The sequence below is a fragment of the Cetorhinus maximus genome, chromosome 3 (assembly GCF_964194155.1).
Source record: "Cetorhinus maximus chromosome 3, sCetMax3.hap1.1, whole genome shotgun sequence".
In the NCBI taxonomy this organism is placed as follows: domain Eukaryota; kingdom Metazoa; phylum Chordata; class Chondrichthyes; order Lamniformes; family Cetorhinidae; genus Cetorhinus; species Cetorhinus maximus.
The window spans coordinates 116,958,670-116,980,511 of record NC_135881.1 but is presented as its reverse complement, the minus strand read 5'-3'; the positions used below and the strand labels follow the sequence as shown (position 1 = coordinate 116,980,511).

The window sequence follows — 21,842 nt, the reverse complement described above, 5'->3', positions numbered from 1 at the left end:
GTGAGGAGAAATTTTTTCTGAGAGTTGTGCGACTTTGGAACTTTGTCTCAAAAGGCGGTGGAAGCGGGTTCATTGAATATTTTTAAGGTGGAGGTAGATAAGTTCTTGTTAGGCAAGGGAATCGAAGGTTATCAAGGGTAGATGGGAATGTCAAATTTTAAACACACACAGACCAGCCATGATCTTCATGAATGGCGGAGTGAGCTCGAGGGGTTGAATGACGGAGCGAGTTTGAGGGGCTGAATGGCTGATTTCTCCTATTTCTTATGATGTTGATGCCGGGACATTGCTGCTGACTGGGTGGGCACTCCTTTCTCCAAAGTTATACTCATCATTAGTCATATTTAAGGCTGCACTCACCTTGCCAGAATGCCAGGTCATTCTTCCGCTTTCTACGCTGTCCACAGACTCTGGGACTATGCCAAATGTAATTTAGCTGCCATACTTGCCTGCAAAAGAATGGCTACATTTCTGATCTAATTAATTTGGCTGTGAAGTGTTTTGAAACATTCTAAGGGCATGTAGAACTATATGAATTAAAGTTAATCTGTTTTACAAAGAATTGGTTTATTTTCAGGATCCTGAATTAATATGAATTTGTTCAGCAAATTGCGTCATTATATCGGCATGCTTAAAATTGCCAGACTTGGACTGATTGCAAGAAGCATCTATTTTGCTAGAAGTATTCATTTTATAAACTGATATTTGTTTGTTTTTGTCTAACTTATAGAATTGATATTATTAGATGTAACCCTAAAAACATTTGAGAGAAATTATTTAATTGGGTCAAATTATGAAATGAAACTAATTAAGTTGCTGCAGACCATTAAAAAGGTGATATCTTCCTGGTTGCAGATTATATGCAGCAGACTGAGGGACAGGCACATCTCTTCTTCTGGTTAACCGTGGAAGGATACAGAGTCACTGCGCAGCAGCAGTTGGATGTTTTACGAAGTGTCCAAAAGGATGGAAAAAGACAGAGCAATCAAACCAAAGAATTGCTGCGTGCTGCAGCTGTAGGTGTTTATGATCAGTATTTGTCAGAAAAGGTAAAGTTATACCATTCTGTTGACTTGAAATAGAGTGCTTAGTATCCTTCATGTATCAGTGTACATTTACTGGTCACACTTTTTTTTCAGTCAGAAGGCTATGGCTTGAAGTTCTACCCCAGAAACTTGAAAACATAATTTAGCCAAAAACACCTGAGTGCAGTATTTCGATGTGGTATTTTGGTTAGGATGTTAACTGGCAAATTAGGTTAAGGGCTTAGTCAATAGAGATGCAGTGGCTAATATTTATGGGGATATTTCGGAATGCACAGAATGGATACATTCCAACGAGTAAGAAAAGTTCCAAGGGATGGACGCACCATCTGTGGTTAACTAGAAAGGTTAAAGATAGTATCAAACTTAAAGAAAAAGCATATAATTGTGCAAAGATAGTTGGAAGGACAGAAGATTGGGCAGAATATAAGAATCAGCAAAGAATGACTAATAAGGAGGGAAAAATTCGAGTATGAGAGAAAGCTAGCCAGAAATATAAAACAGTAAAATTTTTTAATAAATATTTAAAAAAGAAAAGAGTTAACAAAGTGAGTGTTGGTCCTATAGAAATTGAGTCTGGAGAATTAGTAATGGAAAATGAGATGGCAGATGAATTGACCAGGTATTTTGCATCACTTTTCAGTATAGAGGATACAAGTAACATCCCAGAAGCAGCTATAAACCGGAAAATGGAAATGGTGAAGGAAGTCAGGAAAATTAGTTACCAGAGAAGTGGTACTGAGTAAATTGTTGGAGCTGCGGGCTGACAAGAGCCTGGGTCCTGATGGGCTTCATCCTAGGGTCTTAAAAGAGGTGGCTAAGTGAGATAGTTGATGCATTGGTTTTAATTTTCAAAAACTCCCTAGATTCAGGGACGGTGCCTTTAGGTTGGGAGATAGCAAATGTAACTCTGTTATTCAAAAAGGGGAGACAGAAAGCAGGAAACTACAGGCCAGTTAGCTTAACATCTGTCATAGGGAAAATGTTAGAAGCAATTATTAAAGAAGTTATAGCAGGGCACTTGGAAAAGCTCAAGGTCATCAGACAAAGTCAGAATGGTTTTGTGAAAGGGAAATCATGTTTAACCAACTTGTTGGAGTTCTTTGAGGAAGCAACATGTGCTGTGGATAAAGGGAAACCGGTGGGTGTACTGTATTTAGATTTCCAGAAGGCATTTGATAAAGTGCCACATCAAAGGTTTTTGAGAAAATAAAAACTCATGGTATAGGGGTAATATATTGGCATGGATAGAAGATTGATTGGCTAACAGGAAGCAGAGAGTAGGCATCGATGGCTCTTTTCAGGTTGGCAAGATATAATGAGTGGTGTGCCACCAATGCTAGGACCTCAACTGTTTACAATTTATGTAAATGACTTGGACGAAGGAATGGTTGCCAAATTTGCTGATGACGCAAAGATATGTAGGAAAGTAAGTTGTGAAGAGGACATAAGGAGGCGAGGGGAATTGAATACAGAAGTAGGGAGTTCAGGCTTCAATTGTACAGGGCACTAGTGAGACCACATTTGGAGTACTGTGTACCACATTAGGCACCTTATTTAAGGAAGGATGTACATGCGTTGGAGTCAGTTCAGAGAAGGGTTACCATACAAATACATGGAATGGGTGGATTGTCTTATGAGGAAAGGTTGGACAGACTAGACTTTTATCCACTGGAGTTTAGAAGAGGAAGAGGCGACTTGATTGAAACATATAAGATCCTGAGGGGTCTTGACAGGGTGGACATGGAGAGGATGTTTCTCCTTGTGGGAGAGTCTAGAACTAGGGGTCACTGTTTTAAAATAAGGGGTTGCCTGTTTAAAACAGAGATGAGGCAAAAAAATTTCACTCAGAAGGTCGTGCATCTTTGGAACTCTCCTGAAAAGGTGGTGGAAGCAGAGTCTTTGAATATTTTTAAGGCAGAAGTGGATAGATTCTTGGTAAGCAAGGGCGCGATAGGTTATCGGTGGTAGGTGGGATGCAGATTTCGGGTTACTATCAGATCAGCCATGATCTTATTAAATGGTGGATAAGGTAAATGGTGGAGCAGGCCCGAGGGGCTGAATGTTGCTTTTGACTTTAATTGCCCTGTGTGGATGCCTGGAATAAGCTTGATTGCTCATCATTCATGATGCTGCAAACCAAAACTGAAAAAAAATACATTCTACAGTTAATGAATATACAGAAATCACGTTCATCTGACTTGGCACTTACTAACCTTCAAGTAAAGTGATTTAAGTGGCCTCAACTCTACAAAAACGATAATGAAAATGAGTGAGTTTATTTTTTCCAAGACACATGAACAAAAGAAATAGGAGCAGAGTAGGCCATTCAGCTGATTTTCTATAGAACTCCACTTCCCGTCATATCCCCATATCCCTTGATTCCCTTAGTATCAGAAAATCTATCGACCTCTGCCTTGAATATACTCAACGACTGAGCATACACAGCTTCTGGAGTAGAGAATTCCAATGATTTTCAACCCGTTGAGTGAAGAAATTACTCACCTCGGTGCTAAATAGCCAATCCCTTATCCTGAAACCTGTGACCCTTAGTTCTGAACTCCCCATCATTTGTCCTGTCAAGCCCCTTTTTTAAAAAAAAAAATTTCAATTCAATAATTTCTCATTCTGCTAAACTCTAAGGAATATATACCTTGCCTACTCAATTTCTCATGATAGGGTCATCCCCTCATTCCAGGATTCAGCCTGGTGAACCTTTGTTGCACCCCTTCTTAGGAAGAGCACCAAAACATCAAAATTCCCAATTGTGGTCTTGCCAAGGTCCTCTATAATTGCAGTAAAACTTTTCTCTTGTGCTCCAATTCCTTTGCAATAAAGGCTACCATACCATTTGCATTCTTAATTGCTTGCTGTACCTGCATGTTAACTTTGTGATTCATGTAAATGGGCATCCAGGTCCTTCTGAATACCAACATTTCCTAGTTTGTCGCCTTCTGATTTTCTGTTTTTCTTATCAAAGTGGATAACTTCACATTTCTCCACATTATATTCCTCTTCTGCATTCTTGCCGACTTGCTAAACTTGCCTATTTCCCTTTGCAACTTCATTCCGTCCTCCTCATAGCCTACATTTCTACACAGCTTTATATTGCCAGAAGGCATTACGCCTGGTCCCCGTTATCTAATTCATTGATATAAATTGTAAGTTGCAGTCCAGTACTGATTCTTTGGGAACAACTAGAACCTGCCAACCTGGAAATGTGTTGTCAGAAATGTCATTATTTCCAAATGGTAATAGCCTGCTCAAAAATCTGAGTGCTTGACAGTCAACTAGTCAATGATACCAATCCAATGACTTGTATGTCATTGGGCCTTTTTGGCCACTAACATATAAGTTGCCTAATGTACTACATCATCATCATTCACCCCCTCCCACCACAACACCACAATCTCTGTCCTCTTGCCACTAATTCCACCCCCTCCCCAGGCTAACCTAGACTGGTTGAAACCTCAGTTTCCTCTTTGATCCGGAACCGAGCTTTCTGCACCGTTTTCTCCATCACAAGAATCAACCACCTTTGTGACATTGGCACCTCCCCTGCCTCAACCCACTTGTTGCTGAAATCCTCATTCACACCTGTCACCTTCAGATTCAACTATTACAAATTCTCAGGCTGCCTCCCATGCAGAAACGTCTGTAAATTGTAGCTCATCAAAAATTCTACTACCCATACCCTATCCAATCTGGCATTGAGTCCCCCTCACTCATCACCCGCATTCGCACTAACCAGCATTTGCACCCAGACTGCAATGCCTCAAATTTCAAATTCTGTTTTTTCTATTAAACCTCATTATGTATCTTTCTGGTTCCTATCTGTGTAACTTCTTCCATGCCTTGAGGTACGTAAGTCTCATACTCCGGAATTCCCTCGCTACAGCCTGTGTCCCTCCATCTTCTCTTTCTTTAAGATCCTCCTTCAAATCCACCAGTGCAACTAAACTTTAATGGCTCACTGAGTATCTGCTCCTTTGGCTCAGCATCCATTGTAATAGTTGTTGTACGCTATGTTTATATATATTATAATAAAGTGGCACGTTAAGTTGAGTGTGGGAAAGGGAAGTAGCAAAACAAAATAGACTGCGTGGGCAAAACTATGCAGAATGAACTAAATTGGGTGGGGGGGAGGGGAGCGAAGTATGAAATCTTAAAAAAAATATGTCATAATATTTTAATGGTGAGAGACTAGGAGCTTTGGAGGGATAAATGTAATCAAGTTGTTACGATTTTGGTAGAGACCAATAACTTTTTTTAAAGTAGACAAAATTTGAAATCTCAGGTATTTACTTGGGGAATAAAGCCACAAGATTCCACAGTTTGAAACAACAGAAGAATTTTTGATGTACAAGAGTCAACAAAGCAAATACTAAATACAACCCAATAAACATCCAGAATTAACATGTGGTAGATGTGAATTAACAGGCAAATTGTGGATGCATATCAACAATCAATTGCACCTTAAATGACAGATAAAACTAAGACCGATTTTACAAATTGTCTCAGCAGTATACACAGATTTTATGGATCAATGGGAGTCACCAAGTCCTTCAAACTCTATCTTCCTTAAAAGGGATTTCAGCTCCTCTCCTTCTAGGAGCCAGTCTAATCACCAACTTTACATCTAAACATCAGCTTTACTCTACCTATGCTCCATGCGTACAGTCCTCACCAAAAGGCACACTATTCCAGATATCTCTCAGATCTGTTCCCAGATCCAGCCTTTTTGGTCATCTTTGCCAGTTGCGCTGACCTTTTAAATCCACCTCCCACTATCTTGATCAGGCTACACTTCAGCCTCTATTCACAGATGTGGTCCTAGCTCCCCAGCTGAGTTTCTACCAACAACTGCCGCTTGGACTAATCTGTGCCCCATTATATCTCTCAATAGGGTTCAGCCTCTGACTGAGACAGGGCCTGGTGTATCAAAACTTGGTACATTCTGTACCTTAAATGTTAACAATTTCCAATCAACACCAACTGTCACTTCCACAGGTGCTAAATTGCAGTTGCTCAATTGCCTCAAGGCGTTTGTGTGTACTATGGCCGGAATCTTACAGCCCTGTCGTGGCGGGGACGGGACTGTAAAATGAGGCGAGCTGTTCTAAACTCCGTTGACGTCGGTGGGAATGTAAAATCCCGTTGTTGTAAAATTCCACCCTATGTGATCAAAAAGGCTAATGAAATGTTGGCCTTTCTTTGAAATGCATTGATATAAAAGTGAATAAGTGATACTTCAGTTGTATCGAGCCTTGATCAAACTACAACTGGAGTACCACGTTCAGTTTTTGTCACCAATCATCAGGAAGTATGTATGTATGTTGGCCTTGGAGGGGAGACAATGCAGATCCACCAGAGTGATATCAGGGCTTCAATGGTTGGATAAACTTGTCTTGTATTCCTTTCTGAAGCTTAAGTGGTGATCTAATTAAGGTATTTACAATGATTAAAGAATTCTGTAGTGTAGATATTTCTCTCATGGGGAATCTAGAAAAAGAGGTTAAATTAACTTAGAGCTAGGCCAGTTAGGAATTAAAATAGGATGCACCTTTGCATAAAAAGAATAGACATCTAGAAATGGTAGATTGGGTTGGAGGGACTGAATGTCCTCCTCCTGTTTCTCCTTGTGGTCATCTCTTGAATCAGGCTTGTATTCCAGATACTATAAAGTTCAAACCCCTTTTGCTGTGGGTGCTCTGTGATTCCTTTTCCTTAGCTATTAAGTGTTATTACATGACTTAATTACTGAAATTTTTCCCAAAAAGTGTTCTTTTCTCAGAGAACTGAAGGTAGTTCATGGAGAAATGGATGTAAATACTTGAGTTGGAAATCTTTTGAGGGCAAGCACCCTTCCTGACTCACCCACCTGTATATTGTGCAACCCATGCATGTACATGCAGTATAAAATATAGTTGCAGTGAATTATTATTTGACAAATTTACCTTTGTGTATCATTTGCAAGAAAATGATACCTCATCAAATCAGATTATGTACAACACTGTTCACCTAATCTCTGAACACCATGCATCTTGTAGTTTCATCACAGTTTTTTTAATATATTGGAACATTAATTTTTAACATCATAGATTTTTTGCTTATGGGATGCCAGGACTGTCTTGACTAGTTTCTGCATCTGAGATTTGCATGAAGGAAAAAAATGTATCAAGGCTTCAGGATGCCACCCCATTACCCATCATAAATTGAAAGGTGATATTCTTCTTCCTCCATTCAGTGGAATTTCCCAGGGAGAGGGGTTAATTTGTTTGGACAAGTATATTGTTTAGAAAAGGAATATGTTATTTGGGTAACTGAAAAAATTGCTTCAATTGCATGTTTGAAAACTTTAAATGTTATTGATGCCAATGGCAGAAACAAACTTAAGTGGTGGTTCACATGAATTTGGTGGAAAATTGTTGAATTACCAATAAGATCTTTTTTCTCCTTTTACCAGGCATCTCCAAGAGTTCATGTGGATGATAATTTGGTTGCTAAATTGGCAGAAACGTTAAATTATGAAGATCCCACACCAGAAATATTTGATGACATTCAAAGAAAAGTAAGTTTGATGAAGAACTTGAACTTTATTAGTTGCCTTCTGTCTTTCTGACGTCTGTTTATATTTATGCTAGACAATTGGAGCACTCTGAAAAATGGATTTTCCATTACCAGCTTCAGTGCCAATCCATAATTGGATCAAAAGAGTAGTATATTTCTGGAATAGTGAAGATTCAAGCACTGTTAGTTTTTATAAGTTCCTCTATCAAGCTAACTCAGTGGGCCATAAGAGTGGACAAGTCTGAATATCAGTTGAAGCCATGATTCAACTGAGAGGTTCTCAGAGAACCTAACATTCTGGTGTCATTTAGATTTGTCACAAATCACAACAGCAGTGTAGATGGAAGCATAAAATTCCAAAGTGGTATTAATAAATTAAGCAAATAGGCAAAACTAGCAAATGCATTTCAGTGTCGGCAAATGTAAGGTCAAGCACTTTGGACCCAAAAAGGATAGAATAGGTACTTAGTAAATTGTGAGAAGCTAGAAATAGTAGAGGTCCAAAGAGAATTGAGAGGGGCGGGGTGGGGGGTCCATGTACTTAGATCATTAAAATGTCATGGACAAGAACAGAAAATAATCAAAAAGACTGATGGAATGCTGACCTTTATATCTAGAGGTAGAAGTTATGCTAAAGCTATAGAGAGTCCTGGTTTGGCCACACCTGGAATTCTGGGCACCGCACCTTAGGAAGGACACATTGGCCTTGGAGACAGTCCCCAGTGTATGATGCCTGGATTCCAAGGATTAAATTATGAGGAGAAGCTACATAAATTAGGGTTGTATTCCCTTGAATTTAGGTTGGGGGTAATTTGATTGAAGTTTAAGATAATATGAGAACTGATGGGGTCGGTAGAGAAACTATCTCTACTAATTAAGAGTGTCCAGGACTTGGGGTAGGGGAGGAGAAGGTGCATAGTCTAAAAATTAGAGCCAGACCATTCAGGAATGAAGTTAGAAAACATTTCTGCATGCAAAGGGTGGTTGAACACTCCTCTGCAAATGGCAATAGATTAATAGTGAATTTAAATCCTGAGGTTGATCATACCTTTGGTTAACAAAACTCCAAGGGATATAAGCCAAAGGCAATTGTATGGAATTAACTCGCAGATCAGCCATGACCTTAAATCGTGAAAGAAGGCCGAAGGGCTAAATGACGTACTCGTGCTCTTTTTACTTTTCAAATCTTAGTTGGGGCAATCTTGGAGCTGCAGCTAATACAGAATTAGAATTTCAAACAGACAAATGAAAAATAAGGGATATTTTAATCGCATGCTACCCTGGCCTTCAGGAACCAAGTGGAGGGGGGGGTAGTTAAAATAGGAGCAACAACTTGCCACCCCTTGCTATTCTCCCAGGGTCCTGCTGCCTTCCTGTGGGATTGGATTTTAACCTGCCATTTACATGGGCGTATCAGAAAATAATGGAGTGTTGCTTTTAATATTCATGGTGGGCCATGATGTTGACTGCTATTTTAGCTGTATTGAGGGCCAGAAGAGGTTCAGTGAGGTAATTTGTTTAGGTTTCTTTGTGGACCAGGAAGAATAGGAGTGTTTTCTCAGACTGCACAGGGAAACTGTGCTCCTTCATACCCCATAAGGAAACCTTGAGCCTCCCTAGGTCTGGATTCACTCCTCATAACCTGCAGCCCTCCCAGTCAAGCTACCTTAGTACTGGGGACTGTTCCTGTGGGTCTCCAATGGTGGCTTTCTATCAGTCAATTGGCTAAATAGTGAGTTCAATAAGAGAAGCAACAAGCTGGATGAAAATGAGGCTTGATTGTTAAAATTGGTTAAGCTTCAGACTGGTGCTGTTTGCCCACCATCAGAGGTGTCAGCTGTGGCTCAGTTCATAGCACCCTCGCCTTTGAATCAGAGGGTTGTGGGTTCATGTCCCACTCCCGGAAAACTAAGAACTGTGATTATACTCGAAAGAGTTGCAATCTGTGACTGTTGATAACTCGAAAGAGTTTGCCCACCATCAGTGTTAGTCAAGTCCGCATAATTTGTTTTGATGTATATTTGTGCACCTGTTCACCTGAAAACTGAGGAAGATTAGAATTCCACATAAGGTGTCACAAAATACCCGTATTATACAATTACCATAAAATGAGGGCTTGGATTTTCTGTCAGTTTCTCAGCGGTAGTTGGGATTGGAAAATTGCTCGAGGATGCACCATGCCATGTCCCTGCTGTCTTCCCCATCATTTTCTACACCCTAGGCCCAGCAGTAGCCAGTACATCTCGAACATATTACAGTGAAATACAAATTGAGGGAATATATTCTTCTGTTGCCTTTGCTGGGTTCAAAGAGCACGCGTAATACTCAGAGCATGCCCTTGCACACAGGCAGAAGAGGAGTCTCCAAAAATGTTGGTGATTTTCACAAGCAATACGGAGGCTGCACCTCCAATCTGATGGAAAATCACCTGAAGTTGAGGGCACAGTTCTGCAGCAAGCTAAAATCCTGCATGTGTCCCCAGATGATGTACTCCCATTACTGAAAGATGGCTATTTTAGGCTGAGATGCTTAGAAAGGGTCAGAGATGCTTGCAGAATATATGTGGTATTGTCGATGATGCTGCATAGTATTATTTTTGAATAGTAGTGGCCGTTATCTCCCCTCCCAGGTGATCTGGGCAAGCCTACTAAATATTTTTCTGAAAATACAAAACTTAGTTTCTGTAATCCATATGCGTATATATTTCTCATCTTTTGTCGCACCCACCGACTACAGTGCAATAGGTAGACACGTGATCTGCAACCAGATCTCTGCTAGTAGTGCTCTGAGCCAATTGCTAAGGACATCAGAAAGATGGAATAGGTTCAATATCTTAGCGCTTCAGGGTTCTAAATGTTTGCCCATCAGTGCTTTCTCATGGTGACATGTCTGACTGGAACCTGGCATAGTCGAGGATCATAGGCACACAATTATTATGTTTACTGCTCAAAAGTGGCACCTTGTTAAATCAAAATGTTGAAATTTTTGTACAAATGTAAGGAAGTGTTATGTCTTGGAAAACTAATGTTTGTTTGCATTTTTATAAAGGTCTATGAAATGATGCTGAAGGATGAGCAATTCTACCCCTCTTTCAGGCAAAACCCACTTTATGTGCGGATGTTAGCTGAGTTAGACATGTTGAAAGATCCAAGTATCAGAGGCTCAGATGATGGTGACTTGGGTATGTGAATAATCTACTCATACACATAATATGGATTTAATCTGTAGCAACTGTTAGCACATCAACTTGGTTCCAAGTACAGAATTTTCTGATAAAACCGTTTACCATAATCTGTGGTGTACTTCAGATTCTAAATGTTTAAACCTGAATGGAAATTCCAGGTTCCATGTAACCAGACCATCTTAACCTACAGCAAGGCACATGCAGATGCAACTAATAGGTATAGGCCTCATAAATTGTCAAGGTAAAAGTTTTGAGCTAAGACACAAAAAGGCAGCAAATTGCACCATTTGTTGGAATAGATTTCTGATTGGTCAGTTTGTCTGGAATACGTAGTTTTAAACTTTATATCCTCCTGAAGTCTGTTACTATCCTCCTCAATTTCAAATTTATATAATAAAATTAGGTCCTGCAGACCCAAGTCTGGGTCATTTATTAACCCATATTTTTCCAAATGCCAATTAATATTGTATTGGATTATTGTCTGCAAAAGTTTCTCCAACACTGTCATTCAGCTGACATGGCCTGTAGTTGCCGAGCTTATCCCTTTACCTTTTTAGATGGTTGTCATTCAGCTGACATGGCCTGTAGTTGCCGAGCTTATCCCTTTACCTTTTTAGATGGTTGTAACATTTGTACGTTTGCATCTTTTTAAACAGGCTTTCATCCTATCAAAGGAACCCTAACAAAATTCATGAATGACATTCTTTATAACTGACTACAGTTGTGTGCATCTTTAATCCTATGTTTCTATAATTTTAGTTGCAGCACTTTCAATAGGATAGCATCAAGAGTTTGATGAGAAGTAGCTCATTGAAATTGGTAGATCTATGTTACATTTACACATTATAACCATGTCAATGTTATTACTACTGCTTGTGTAAATTTTAACTTTAAAATATATTCAATATATGAATGCAATGGATAGTAATACAGTACTTAAGTCAATATTCAGTTGTGATAAAATCAACTTTTAGGTGCTAGCAAGTCCATTGTTCACTGTGAAGCTGTCAGTGGCCATTGCTGAAGAATGTTTCTTGCACTCTTATTTGAATAACTGGGGTACTTCGTGCCTATACAGTGCATACAAAATAATCCCTATTGCACCATGACAAATTAATAAATTTCAGAAGTACAAATTTGAGCTTCATGGGGTTGTATCTTGGGGATAATGAAAGTGGGCATTGACGTTTTCTTAGAGTAATAGCTGTAGAAACATTCATAGCCAAAAGTTCCCTTTTTCTTTGAATGGATGGCGTATAAGACAGATGTGAGGAAATGGATGGAAGATAAAGTTAGTCAAAATGGTGTCTATCATTCCATCACTTGGTCCAATTGTTTGGAATAAGATCTGCATGCCATCAGGTTATACTACAGAGGATTTTAAATCTAGGAATTGATGTCATTGATGATCTAATTTACTATTAAACTCTCGTTCCTATTGAAAGACTTTTTATACTCATTTGAATATGTCCAGTGTTTGTAACAGCTATAAAATTCAGTTTATAGTTCAACAGATGTCAGACTTGAGATACAAGGAAGTTTAAACAGATTCAAAGGAAACTTCAAATGTCTGTCAAATTGGAGGGTTAAGACATCCTTTGGCAAATTGCCAAAGTTTTTAAGTTGCTATGGTGGATACTTTACAAAGCTTTCTACCTACATCTAGTGGCAGAGGAACTGTACTGCAGGGAATTTTCCATTTGTTTCATGCTTCCAGAGTGCACTGTTTTCATGTGAACAAAGTTGCGGCACATCTTGCTATGGCTTATCACTACTTTTATAGTGCAACAATTTTTGATGTTCTATTTCTCGATAGTATTGATATTCTGTACTCATAATCTAAATGTTCTTTTTCCTGAATTAAAGTAAAATCACTTTGTATATTTAGTCTGGAATAAGCATGTTAACTTGAGTAATTTAATGAAGAATATTTGGCCTTTTAAAGATGTGATTTCTTAGCTTTTGTATTTAATTTAATTTTGAAAATAACTACACAGATGTTGAAAACCAAATTACTGTCTTGTTTGCCATAGCTATGGGTAGGTTGCCCAGCAAACTGGGAAAATTTGCAGAAATCCTGTTTTTTTTTTTCTTTCCCCCCCCCCCCCCCAGCAGAATCATGTGACCTCTTTCCTGCATCTTTTAACGGCATGTCTAGACAACTGTCTTCAATTCTGTAGCCACGATCAACATTATTTTGTTGAATAGCTCCATGCATTTTCAAGCCATTTTAAATTTTATATTAAATACATAAGCTGGTTGTGTTACTGGACATATTATTATCCATGTTGAAAACTGATTTGATTTATAAACTGTCATTGTTGCCCTTTGAAGAATTTTTTCACTGGTTCGTGTGTCTCATTTGTGCACAATGTACTTGTGCATGTTGATTTTGAAATCCAGCATAAAGTTCAACAATTTGCTAAAACTAATGGATTTTTGAATCACTCAATGCTTCAGAAATATAAATAAAAGAAAGTTAATTGTGGAAAACAATTTCTTGACAGACCCAGTCCCACACCCGTGTACTCAGATAAAAAGGAAAATAATAAAGAAAGGAAATTGCTTTCAGAGCACTGTCTTGCATCATTTAAATACCAATGTGAAAGTAGACAGTATAATTTGAAATTATGAGCCTAAAATCACAGATCAACTTCTCTCTAGTGCACGACTGCCCTGTTCTTGGCAGGCTGCAGGTGCATACATTTGTTTTACTAGGAATCCTTTAGGTGTATTGTAGCATTGGATATTGGCAATTTGCCATGAATTGGTAATTTTTCTTTATTAATGTTTAATTTTACTTTGTAATTTTTATTTTAAGTACATGACCTACTGTACTTCAGTATTATTTCGCAAAGCATTTTTTACATTCTGAGCTGATTATTGTTTTCCCTCTCCAGAGTCTTTCAATGGCTCTCCAACTGGTAGTTTAAATTCGGTAAGTGCTATAGACTTGCATAATCTATGTCATTTACTGATAATCTCTCAAAAATGTTTGCTTACATGCTGAAATAAACTAATTTCCATCTGTCAGCCCAAAGCTAAGTCACTGCTTTTTTGCTCCTCTTTGTTTCTATGCAAAACTTCCTGGCTGCTTGGATTTACGGTGCTTGTACAGGTGTTTTAATATCTATAGATTAGCTTGTTCTGGCTCAGTTCCATGCCTGGAAGGATGCCTGTTTAAATAATACAGTTCCCTTGTGGCATTGTGACATAAAACAGCTCCAGCTATGAATAGCCAAAAGGTTATATGTAATGTCTGTTTCTGTAATTTAACCCATTTGGGTATCCTTTACCTCTTAGCAGGTGTTCTCAAAGCTTGTACTTTATAGGTCATTGATATTTACTGTATAATTATGGAAAGGATAAAATGAAACAAACTTTTCAAAAAGATATTTGTGGTACAGGAAGTTTAGATTAATTGCTACCTTTCAGTGAGAAACTTTGACAGTTGATCTCAATACTTCATATTCTATTGATGTCAGGACAAGTCATTTAAACAATTCTCCAAAATAAATGGCATAGTGTAATATAACTCTTTGACCATTTGATTCCTGTTTCAAAGTGTTTTCAAGAAAGCTTAATTTAATAATCTCCACGTGTGTTTATAAGACAGAAGTAACTGCCCTGACTGAAATGGTTAGTCTGAGTTGTGTTTGTTGAGCAGTTCAATTTATAACCTTATGATAAATTTTCTGATTTTGCTTTGTAACACTCTTGTGAAATGTTTTGGGAAATTTTATTATGTTAAAAGGTGCTTTATAAATACAAGCTATTATTGTCATCCTCCCCAAGAAAGCCTTTTCACTGTGCCATCCTGGCTGTGCCCCTTGGTACGGCCTTCATCTCTTAAGTCTGAGAGGTGCAGACTTCAATAAATATTACAGACAATTGATTTAGCCAGTCAATGCTAAGTGTGGCTGGACCACATAAAGCAGCATCAGGTTCTTACTTGAATGCAAAACTGCTCACTATTCCAGGATCATCCTGGAAGGCAAAGATAACCCCGGGTTCTTTATAGATACTGAATTTGTGAACTACTCTCCCTCTGTCTCCTCCACCATCACCTCCAACAATAAGTGCAAGGAGCTCAAGGACGACTTCATGGCTAAGCCAGAATTTTTCCATCGGCGAGTTGGGTGTGGGGACCGCTCGCCGACGCAGGATGACATCGGGGGTGGCCCCCGACATCATCCCACCCCATTTAAATATTCAGGAAGGCGGGCGGACAGTGAAATCAGCTGTCTGCCTGCCGACCTGTCAATGGCCAATTGAGGCCATTGACAGGATAATTAAGCCAATTAAAGGTCCTGCCCGTCCAGCCTTAAGGCTGGTGGGCAGGCCAGGAGCCCCAGCAGGCTTCTGATAGAACATGAAACCTCATCCACTGGCGGGATGAGGTTTCATGTCTGTTTTTAAAAATTTTAATAAACTTTGTGATATTTATTAATATGTCCCATCTCGTGTGACGTTGTCACATGAGGGGGACATGTTAATTTTTTAATTTTTCTATTTTTTAAGTTTATAAAACTTTCAGCGCTCTCCCTGAGACAGCACTTAGTCTCAGGGAGCTGTGCGCTCTTTCGCGCACATGCGCGAAAGAGCGCACTTTGACAGATGGGGAATTCCCCCCCCACCCCCGCACAGGAAGCGCATAGTGCTTCTTGTCGGGCATCCCGCTGGGCGGGCCTTAATTGGCCCACCCACTCAAAATGGCCCATTTCAGCGGCAGTGATCAGCTGCCCGCCTGCCGCCAAGCCGGTGGGGCCCGCCCGCCCGTCAAGGGCAAAATTCTGCCCTGAGATTGTGACCATCGAATCAACTGCTTCTGCCACATCCCTTTCTTCCCCTAGCCCACTGGGCCAAGCTTCCTCTGAAGTGCCCTCCATCCCCCTTCCCCCAAACCTGGAACTTACATTTTTCTGTACTTTCTTCATATCTCCCCTCATGACCTCTCCAATCTCATTTTGTCCTTGAGACCCACCTCCTGCTCCTTCGACCCCACTAAATTGCTGACCATCCAGTTTCCCTTCCTGGTTCCCATGTTAGCTGATAACGTTAACAGTTCTCTTTCTTCAAGTACTGTCCCTATCTCCTTTAAACCTGCTATCATTATCCTTCTCCTCACAAAAAATTGCCCTTCAAAACCACCACTTCAATTTGCCACAGTACTGGAACGGCTGTTATTAAAGTCACGAATGATATCCTATTTGACTGTGACAAAGGTAAATTATCCCTCCTTGTCCTTCTTGACCTGTCTGTAGCCTTCGACCACGCCATCCATTTCCATCATTTCATTCAGCTGGCGGGACTCCATTCACCTGGTTCCATTTTTCTGTCAAAATGTAGTTACCAACTATCACTTACAAAGACTTCTCTTCCTCCTCCTGCAACATTATTTCTGGTGTCCCCCATGCGCCGCCCCCCCCACCACCAAAGGACCTATCCTTTGCCCCCTCCTATTTTGTATTTCCACACTGTCCTTTGGCGACATCATCCAAAAACATTGCATTATCTTTCACACGCACTGACAACACCCAGCTCTACCCCTCTTTTGACTCCTCTATTGTGTAATTGTCAGACTGCTTGCTCAACATCCAGTATTAGGTGAGCAGAAATTTCCTCCCAAGTAATTAGTGGGAAGACCAAAGCCAATGTCTTCCTTCCCTGCCGCAAACCCTATTCCCTAGCTACCAATTCTATCCTTCTCCCTGGCAACTGCCTGAGCCTAAACCAGACTGGTTGTAGCCTTGATGTCACATTTAACCTGAGATGAGCTTTTGACCACTCATCCAAGCCATCATTTAAGACCTATTTCCATCTCCATAAAATCGCCTGACTCTGCCCTGCCTCAGCTCATCAATGCCTTTGTCATCCCTAGACTTGACCTTTTTGTACCCACTCCTGGACAGCCTACTGCATTCTCCCTGCTATAAACTTGAGGTCATCCAAAACTCTGTCAATGTTCTTAATCACAACAAGTCCTGTTGACCCATCACCCCTATTACACTGATCTACGCTGCCCCCCCTTGTTCTCCTTGTTTTGCAAATTTTTCACCCCTACCTCCAGTCTCTCAACTCTCTGAGATATCTGCTAACCTAATTCTGACTTCAGCATTCCCTCTTTTAATTACTCTACAGTTTGTGGAGACTTTAGCTTCCTAGGCCATTTGCTCTGGAATTCCCTCCCTAAACCTCTCCACCTCGCTTTCCTCCTTTAAGACGCTCCTTAAAACCTACCTGTTTGAGCAAGCTTTTGGCCATGTGCCCTAATATCACCTTATGTGGCTTGTTGTCAAATATTACTTTGTAATGCGCCTGCGAAGTGCTTTGGTGCATTTTATTACATTAAAGGCATTATATTCAACAAAAGTTGTGAAGAATTAGTAAAATATGTTTTTATTCCCTAGTCTCTAGATGATCTTTCAAATGCCAGCTCTGAAGAGTCTTTGCAACTGCTAGTATCTATTAGTGACACTGGTAAGTGATATAACAAATATCAGCTCAAGTGAAAGCATAACCCCTGGACTGTGTTGATTTGTGCAGTACACATGCCACCTAGCCACTGAGTTCTTTCAGAAATATCTCAAATAACAGCAGGAGCATTAGCTGCATACATGAAGCTATATGTGTTCACAGAGCAGCTACATCAACTGAAGTAGTGCATGTTACTTTGGTACCTAAGCACACTTGCTGTGCCAAAGGTGTGCATGATCCTTTTTTTAAAAATGAAAATACAAAGTAATAGCAATGTGCATCTATTCCTATGTGCTCCTTATAAAATACACTTTAGGGATCAGTTGTTTGTAGAAACGAATCACTCATCACCAGTTGCAATAAGCCAGTAAAATTCCCCTGGAGTTACAAGTTGGTTCCTTTCAACCCTGGTCCCCTATTTAGCAGCCGGAAGTGTGCAATTTTAATAGAAAAACATTCCTTCCGTGTGCAATGAATTGTAATAGGTGGCTTTGTTAAAAAAACAGGCTTGATTTGTGCAGGAATGTGATTGGTCTACTTGGTGTGTGCTGTTCCAAATGATCAGTTCATCCCAATGTGGCAGTAATTGGACAATTCTCTCTGTTTCTAATTATCATCCCCTTCCCCCTGCTCTGTTTGTTTAAATGTCTATTCAATTTTCATTATCTGTTTTTTTTTCACATCTGTCTGCATATCTTCTAATTTGTTTAGCTTTTCTGTGAGGTGAATCTACTTTTCTAGTCTTCGGTTTATTCCTGTACTTCAATCTTTTAAACAGCAATTTTTCTAAGGGTTTTCTGGTGTTGTTGAATAGTGAGTACTGTACTTGGATTTGAAGGATGTACAGTATTCTCAACTTGAGTATTGCTGAAAAAAGACATTTGTCGAAACTTTTCGTCTGGCACTCATCAGTACAATCACATGAATACCAATGTCAGGGAAGCAACAACTTTATACTGTATGAGAAGAGAGTGCTGAGAAGAGAGAGGGCTTGCAGTGTGGCACATTTGCGTGTACTGCAAGCTACGTATATTAATACACGGGCCCTGTTCCTTGCAGACAGAATATGTGCACCCATTGCGCCTGTTTCAGCTAAGCAAAATAAGTGAGCCATTTGCTGGTTCATTCGTCAGGGCAATGCCTTGACCATTCAGAGTCAAGCTTGTCTGGTTTAAATTTCAAACAGTGCTTGGCAGTTAACTGTCAGTCATCATTAACTGATGCATTCCCCATGGCAATGCCTCTACCGATCAGAGTCCACTTGCCAACCAGTCAGCACACTCTTCTCATACAGTATAAAGTTGTTGCTTCCCCGATATTGGCATTCTTGTGATTGTCCTGATGAGTGCAAGACAAAAAGCTTTGACCAAGTGTCTTTATTCAGAAATACTCAAGTTCTGTACTATCCAAACGATTAGAAAATACTGTGCAGAGTTGTCTAGTTTTTTAATGTAATTGTAAATAAAATTCTGAAGAATTTGAAGATCCCTATTTGTACCTGCACATTATGCAAACGCACCCATTCACTTAACTGTTAAAAATAAATAATTATCACATTTCAATATATGTACTAAGAAGCAAAATTGAAACTTAACATTTACTTATTAATACAAGGATGTCCTGGGAATTTGGACATTTTTTTTCATTTCAGACATTTAGTCTTAGTTTTGTGCTATCTCAAGTTAAATATTGTACATCCAACTATATAGTAAAGCAATTTTTACTTAATCCTATCCTTAGGCCTAATCTCTTCATGACATGGTGAATATACCCACCAGGCGTTCTGTAGCCACTTCTGATTAAACATTTTTACATTTAATTAGGGACTGCGTTCTGTGGGCTCATACATGTATAAGTTAGACTAATACTAGCCATACTAAACTCACATGAGACTTTTCCAGCTGACAGGGAAAATTTGGCTCAACAAAATAAATTGGGGCAGAATTTTTCGCTCAGCGGGTGGGCGCGCGCCCGATAGGCTCAAGCATGAAATATTACGTGATGACATTGGGTGAGCTTCCCAACTTCATCACGCACGAGTCGTCAGCACGCCCGCCAAAAATTAAGAGGCCTATTAAGGCCATTAAAGTAGTAATTTTCTGAGATTTTTTTGTTGCCCATCCAACGTTACTGTTGGCGGGCGGGCGAATCAGCCAGGCAGCCTTTGCCTTTTTCAGGGAACCTCATCCCGCCTGTGGATGAGGCTTCCGATACTAATTTTAGAGAAAATAAGGTGTTTGGACAGAATTTTCATCATCCATAAGTTCCGGTGACTGATTCTGATGCGTGGGCATTTTTCCCAGTTTTTGAAATCTTTATTTTTTGCATTTAAGTTCTTCAGCTCCCTGCGGCAGCTCTCTGCCTTCAGGGAGCTTTCATTCCGCGCTCCCCTGCTCCCGCACTGACTTCAGCTCCCGCCCTCCTCCCATCCCCATCCCCCACAGCACTGTGCCTTTCAGCGTGCCTTTCACGTTGGCTGACCATTAATTGGCCAACCAGCATGAAATCGCAGCTGGGACCAATTGCAGTCCGTTCCCCAGCCGCTCCCAGGCCTGGTTGTGGGCGCCCACCAAACTAAAAATCCTGCCTTTGTTTTCAACCCAAGATCAGGAGGTGAAAGGATAGTGTGCTAAAGTACTGCAACACATCTCCACCATTGAAACTTCTTTATGCTGTCTCCTCTAAAATAAAATAATTTGAGAACTGAAATGGGGAAAGAATAAAGAGGCACGGAAAACATTTACTCTCTCATTCATTTGTCATTCTACAGTTATCTTCAAACTATTGTCTCTCTTGCTTTTTCCTCACTTAATACGTTCCTGTCCCATTTTCATCCGTTTGTTTCCCATTTTCCTTTCCTCTCTTTCATTGTGACTAGTCCATGCTGACTATGAACCATATCCTGTGGCAGGAGTATGTAATGACCATGGCAAGACGTATGCTCTGTATGCAATCACTGTTCAGAAAAGAAACCCAGATGGTAGTGAGGATGTGTGGAAGACCTATCGCCGCTACAGTGACTTCCATGACTTTCACATGCGGATAACTGAGCAGGTAAAAGCCCTTTTTGAAAAGTTCCAGATCAGTTTGTTCTGGATGTAAGTAATTATGGGATCATATTATCTGCATTATCACAATAAGAGCATCATTTTATGTAGTGCAGAAGTTTGAGAATACAAAGGCCTAGTTTTTTTTCTTCTGAGTTGTGCTGAATTATTATTGAATCTTCACAAGCAGTTGATGGATTTTGATCATTTTATAAAATTGCTTATCAGTTTCTGATATATATAGCTGATATTTGTATTGTCAATCAGTGAATTTTTTTTCCCCCCTTGTCTCCTATCCTTCCCTTCCCCCCTCCCCACCACCAAAGAAGATGTTTTGTTTTATGGCCTTTTTTACAGAGCAAACCTCTGCGGTGATTATTTTGAGCTCTGACTTGTATCAGCATTATGATTCATGAATTATAATTGTTCTCAACAATACATAACTTTATGCATATTACCCCATTGGAAGATTTGGAGAGATCCTGGAACTGCCTCTTCAGACTACCTGTCTGTACCTGTAACATATTGGTCTTGAAGCTAGTTCAACCTCCATGGGCTGTTATATCAGCTGCTGCTTTAATTTTATTGTAATGCAGCTTTCATGTTTTAACACTTATTTTTGCTAAAACCTTGAAAGTTGGCATCTTGCTGAATTTCCTCATGAGATACAAGTTGACAATTACAAGCAGGACTCTACATTTTATTTCTTTGGAATTTAGATGTTGACATACACATTCATGGAAAAATGCCATTACATTGTTAAAAGTGCATGATGCAACTTTTTCCAGCAATGAAGGTTTTAACATAGCTATTTGTTGCAATGCAATTGATCAAAGTCAGATGCATAAATTTTCGTACCACTTGAATAAAGAGTATTTTTACTCAGTAACATAACTTGCTTCCATAAATATACAGATGGTGACCAACTTTACCTCTTCAATTACCCTTAAATCCATGACACCCTCATGAATATGAAGCCCTGGATAATCCAGCACTTAGTGCAATTCAGTGAAACATAAATCATCCTACTGGGCATTATCCCTTCTTGTTCATATTGGTGGGGTGGATGGATGAGGATGGATTCTGGGAGGCGGGGAAATAGGTCAGACATGGTCAAGGGCCCTGTCAACCACAGTGATGCTGAGGGTGGGGAGTGGGGACAAGAATTTCTCAAGCAATGATTTCCTCTGCTATGTACTCAGATAGTTTGACTTCTTTTTATCCCTTTTAATAGTGCAAGAGACTGAAATGATGATCACAGGCATTAAAGACTTGATCACATCTTTTCTAGTGGCTTGACTTGCAAAGCTATTGGAGTACAAATTTGTATGCCTTACATCCAATTTTGGTTGACAGTCCACCCCCTCACCCCCATCTCCACTCCTGAACCTATCTAAGGGTGGTTGCCAACCCAAATATGGTGACTCCCAAATAGGCTTCATGAGGATGTCTGATCGAACAAGTGGACACAGTACCTAATTGTACTCCATTATGTCTTAAAAATTGCTGCTTAGGTCTTCT

General features: G+C 39.8%; 1 protein-coding gene across 6 annotated transcripts in view; it reads left to right on the top strand.

Moving 5' to 3' along the window:
- The window catches only part of snx13 (sorting nexin 13), a 188,926-nt gene that overhangs the window by 146,674 nt on the left and 20,410 nt on the right, over positions 1-21,842 (top strand). For 5 of the 6 annotated variants that reach the window (XM_078538851.1, XM_078538848.1, XM_078538854.1 and 2 more), the window contains 6 exons: positions 856-1,049; positions 7,510-7,614; positions 10,662-10,794; positions 13,698-13,735; positions 17,208-17,277; positions 20,153-20,328. In XM_078538851.1, the coding sequence (XP_078394977.1) occupies positions 856-1,049; positions 7,510-7,614; positions 10,662-10,794; positions 13,698-13,735; positions 17,208-17,277; positions 20,153-20,328 (716 nt within the window). The remainder of the gene's footprint in view (positions 1-855; positions 1,050-7,509; positions 7,615-10,661; positions 10,795-13,697; positions 13,736-17,207; positions 17,278-20,152; positions 20,329-21,842) is intronic. The other variant, XM_078538849.1, reaches the window with a different exon arrangement.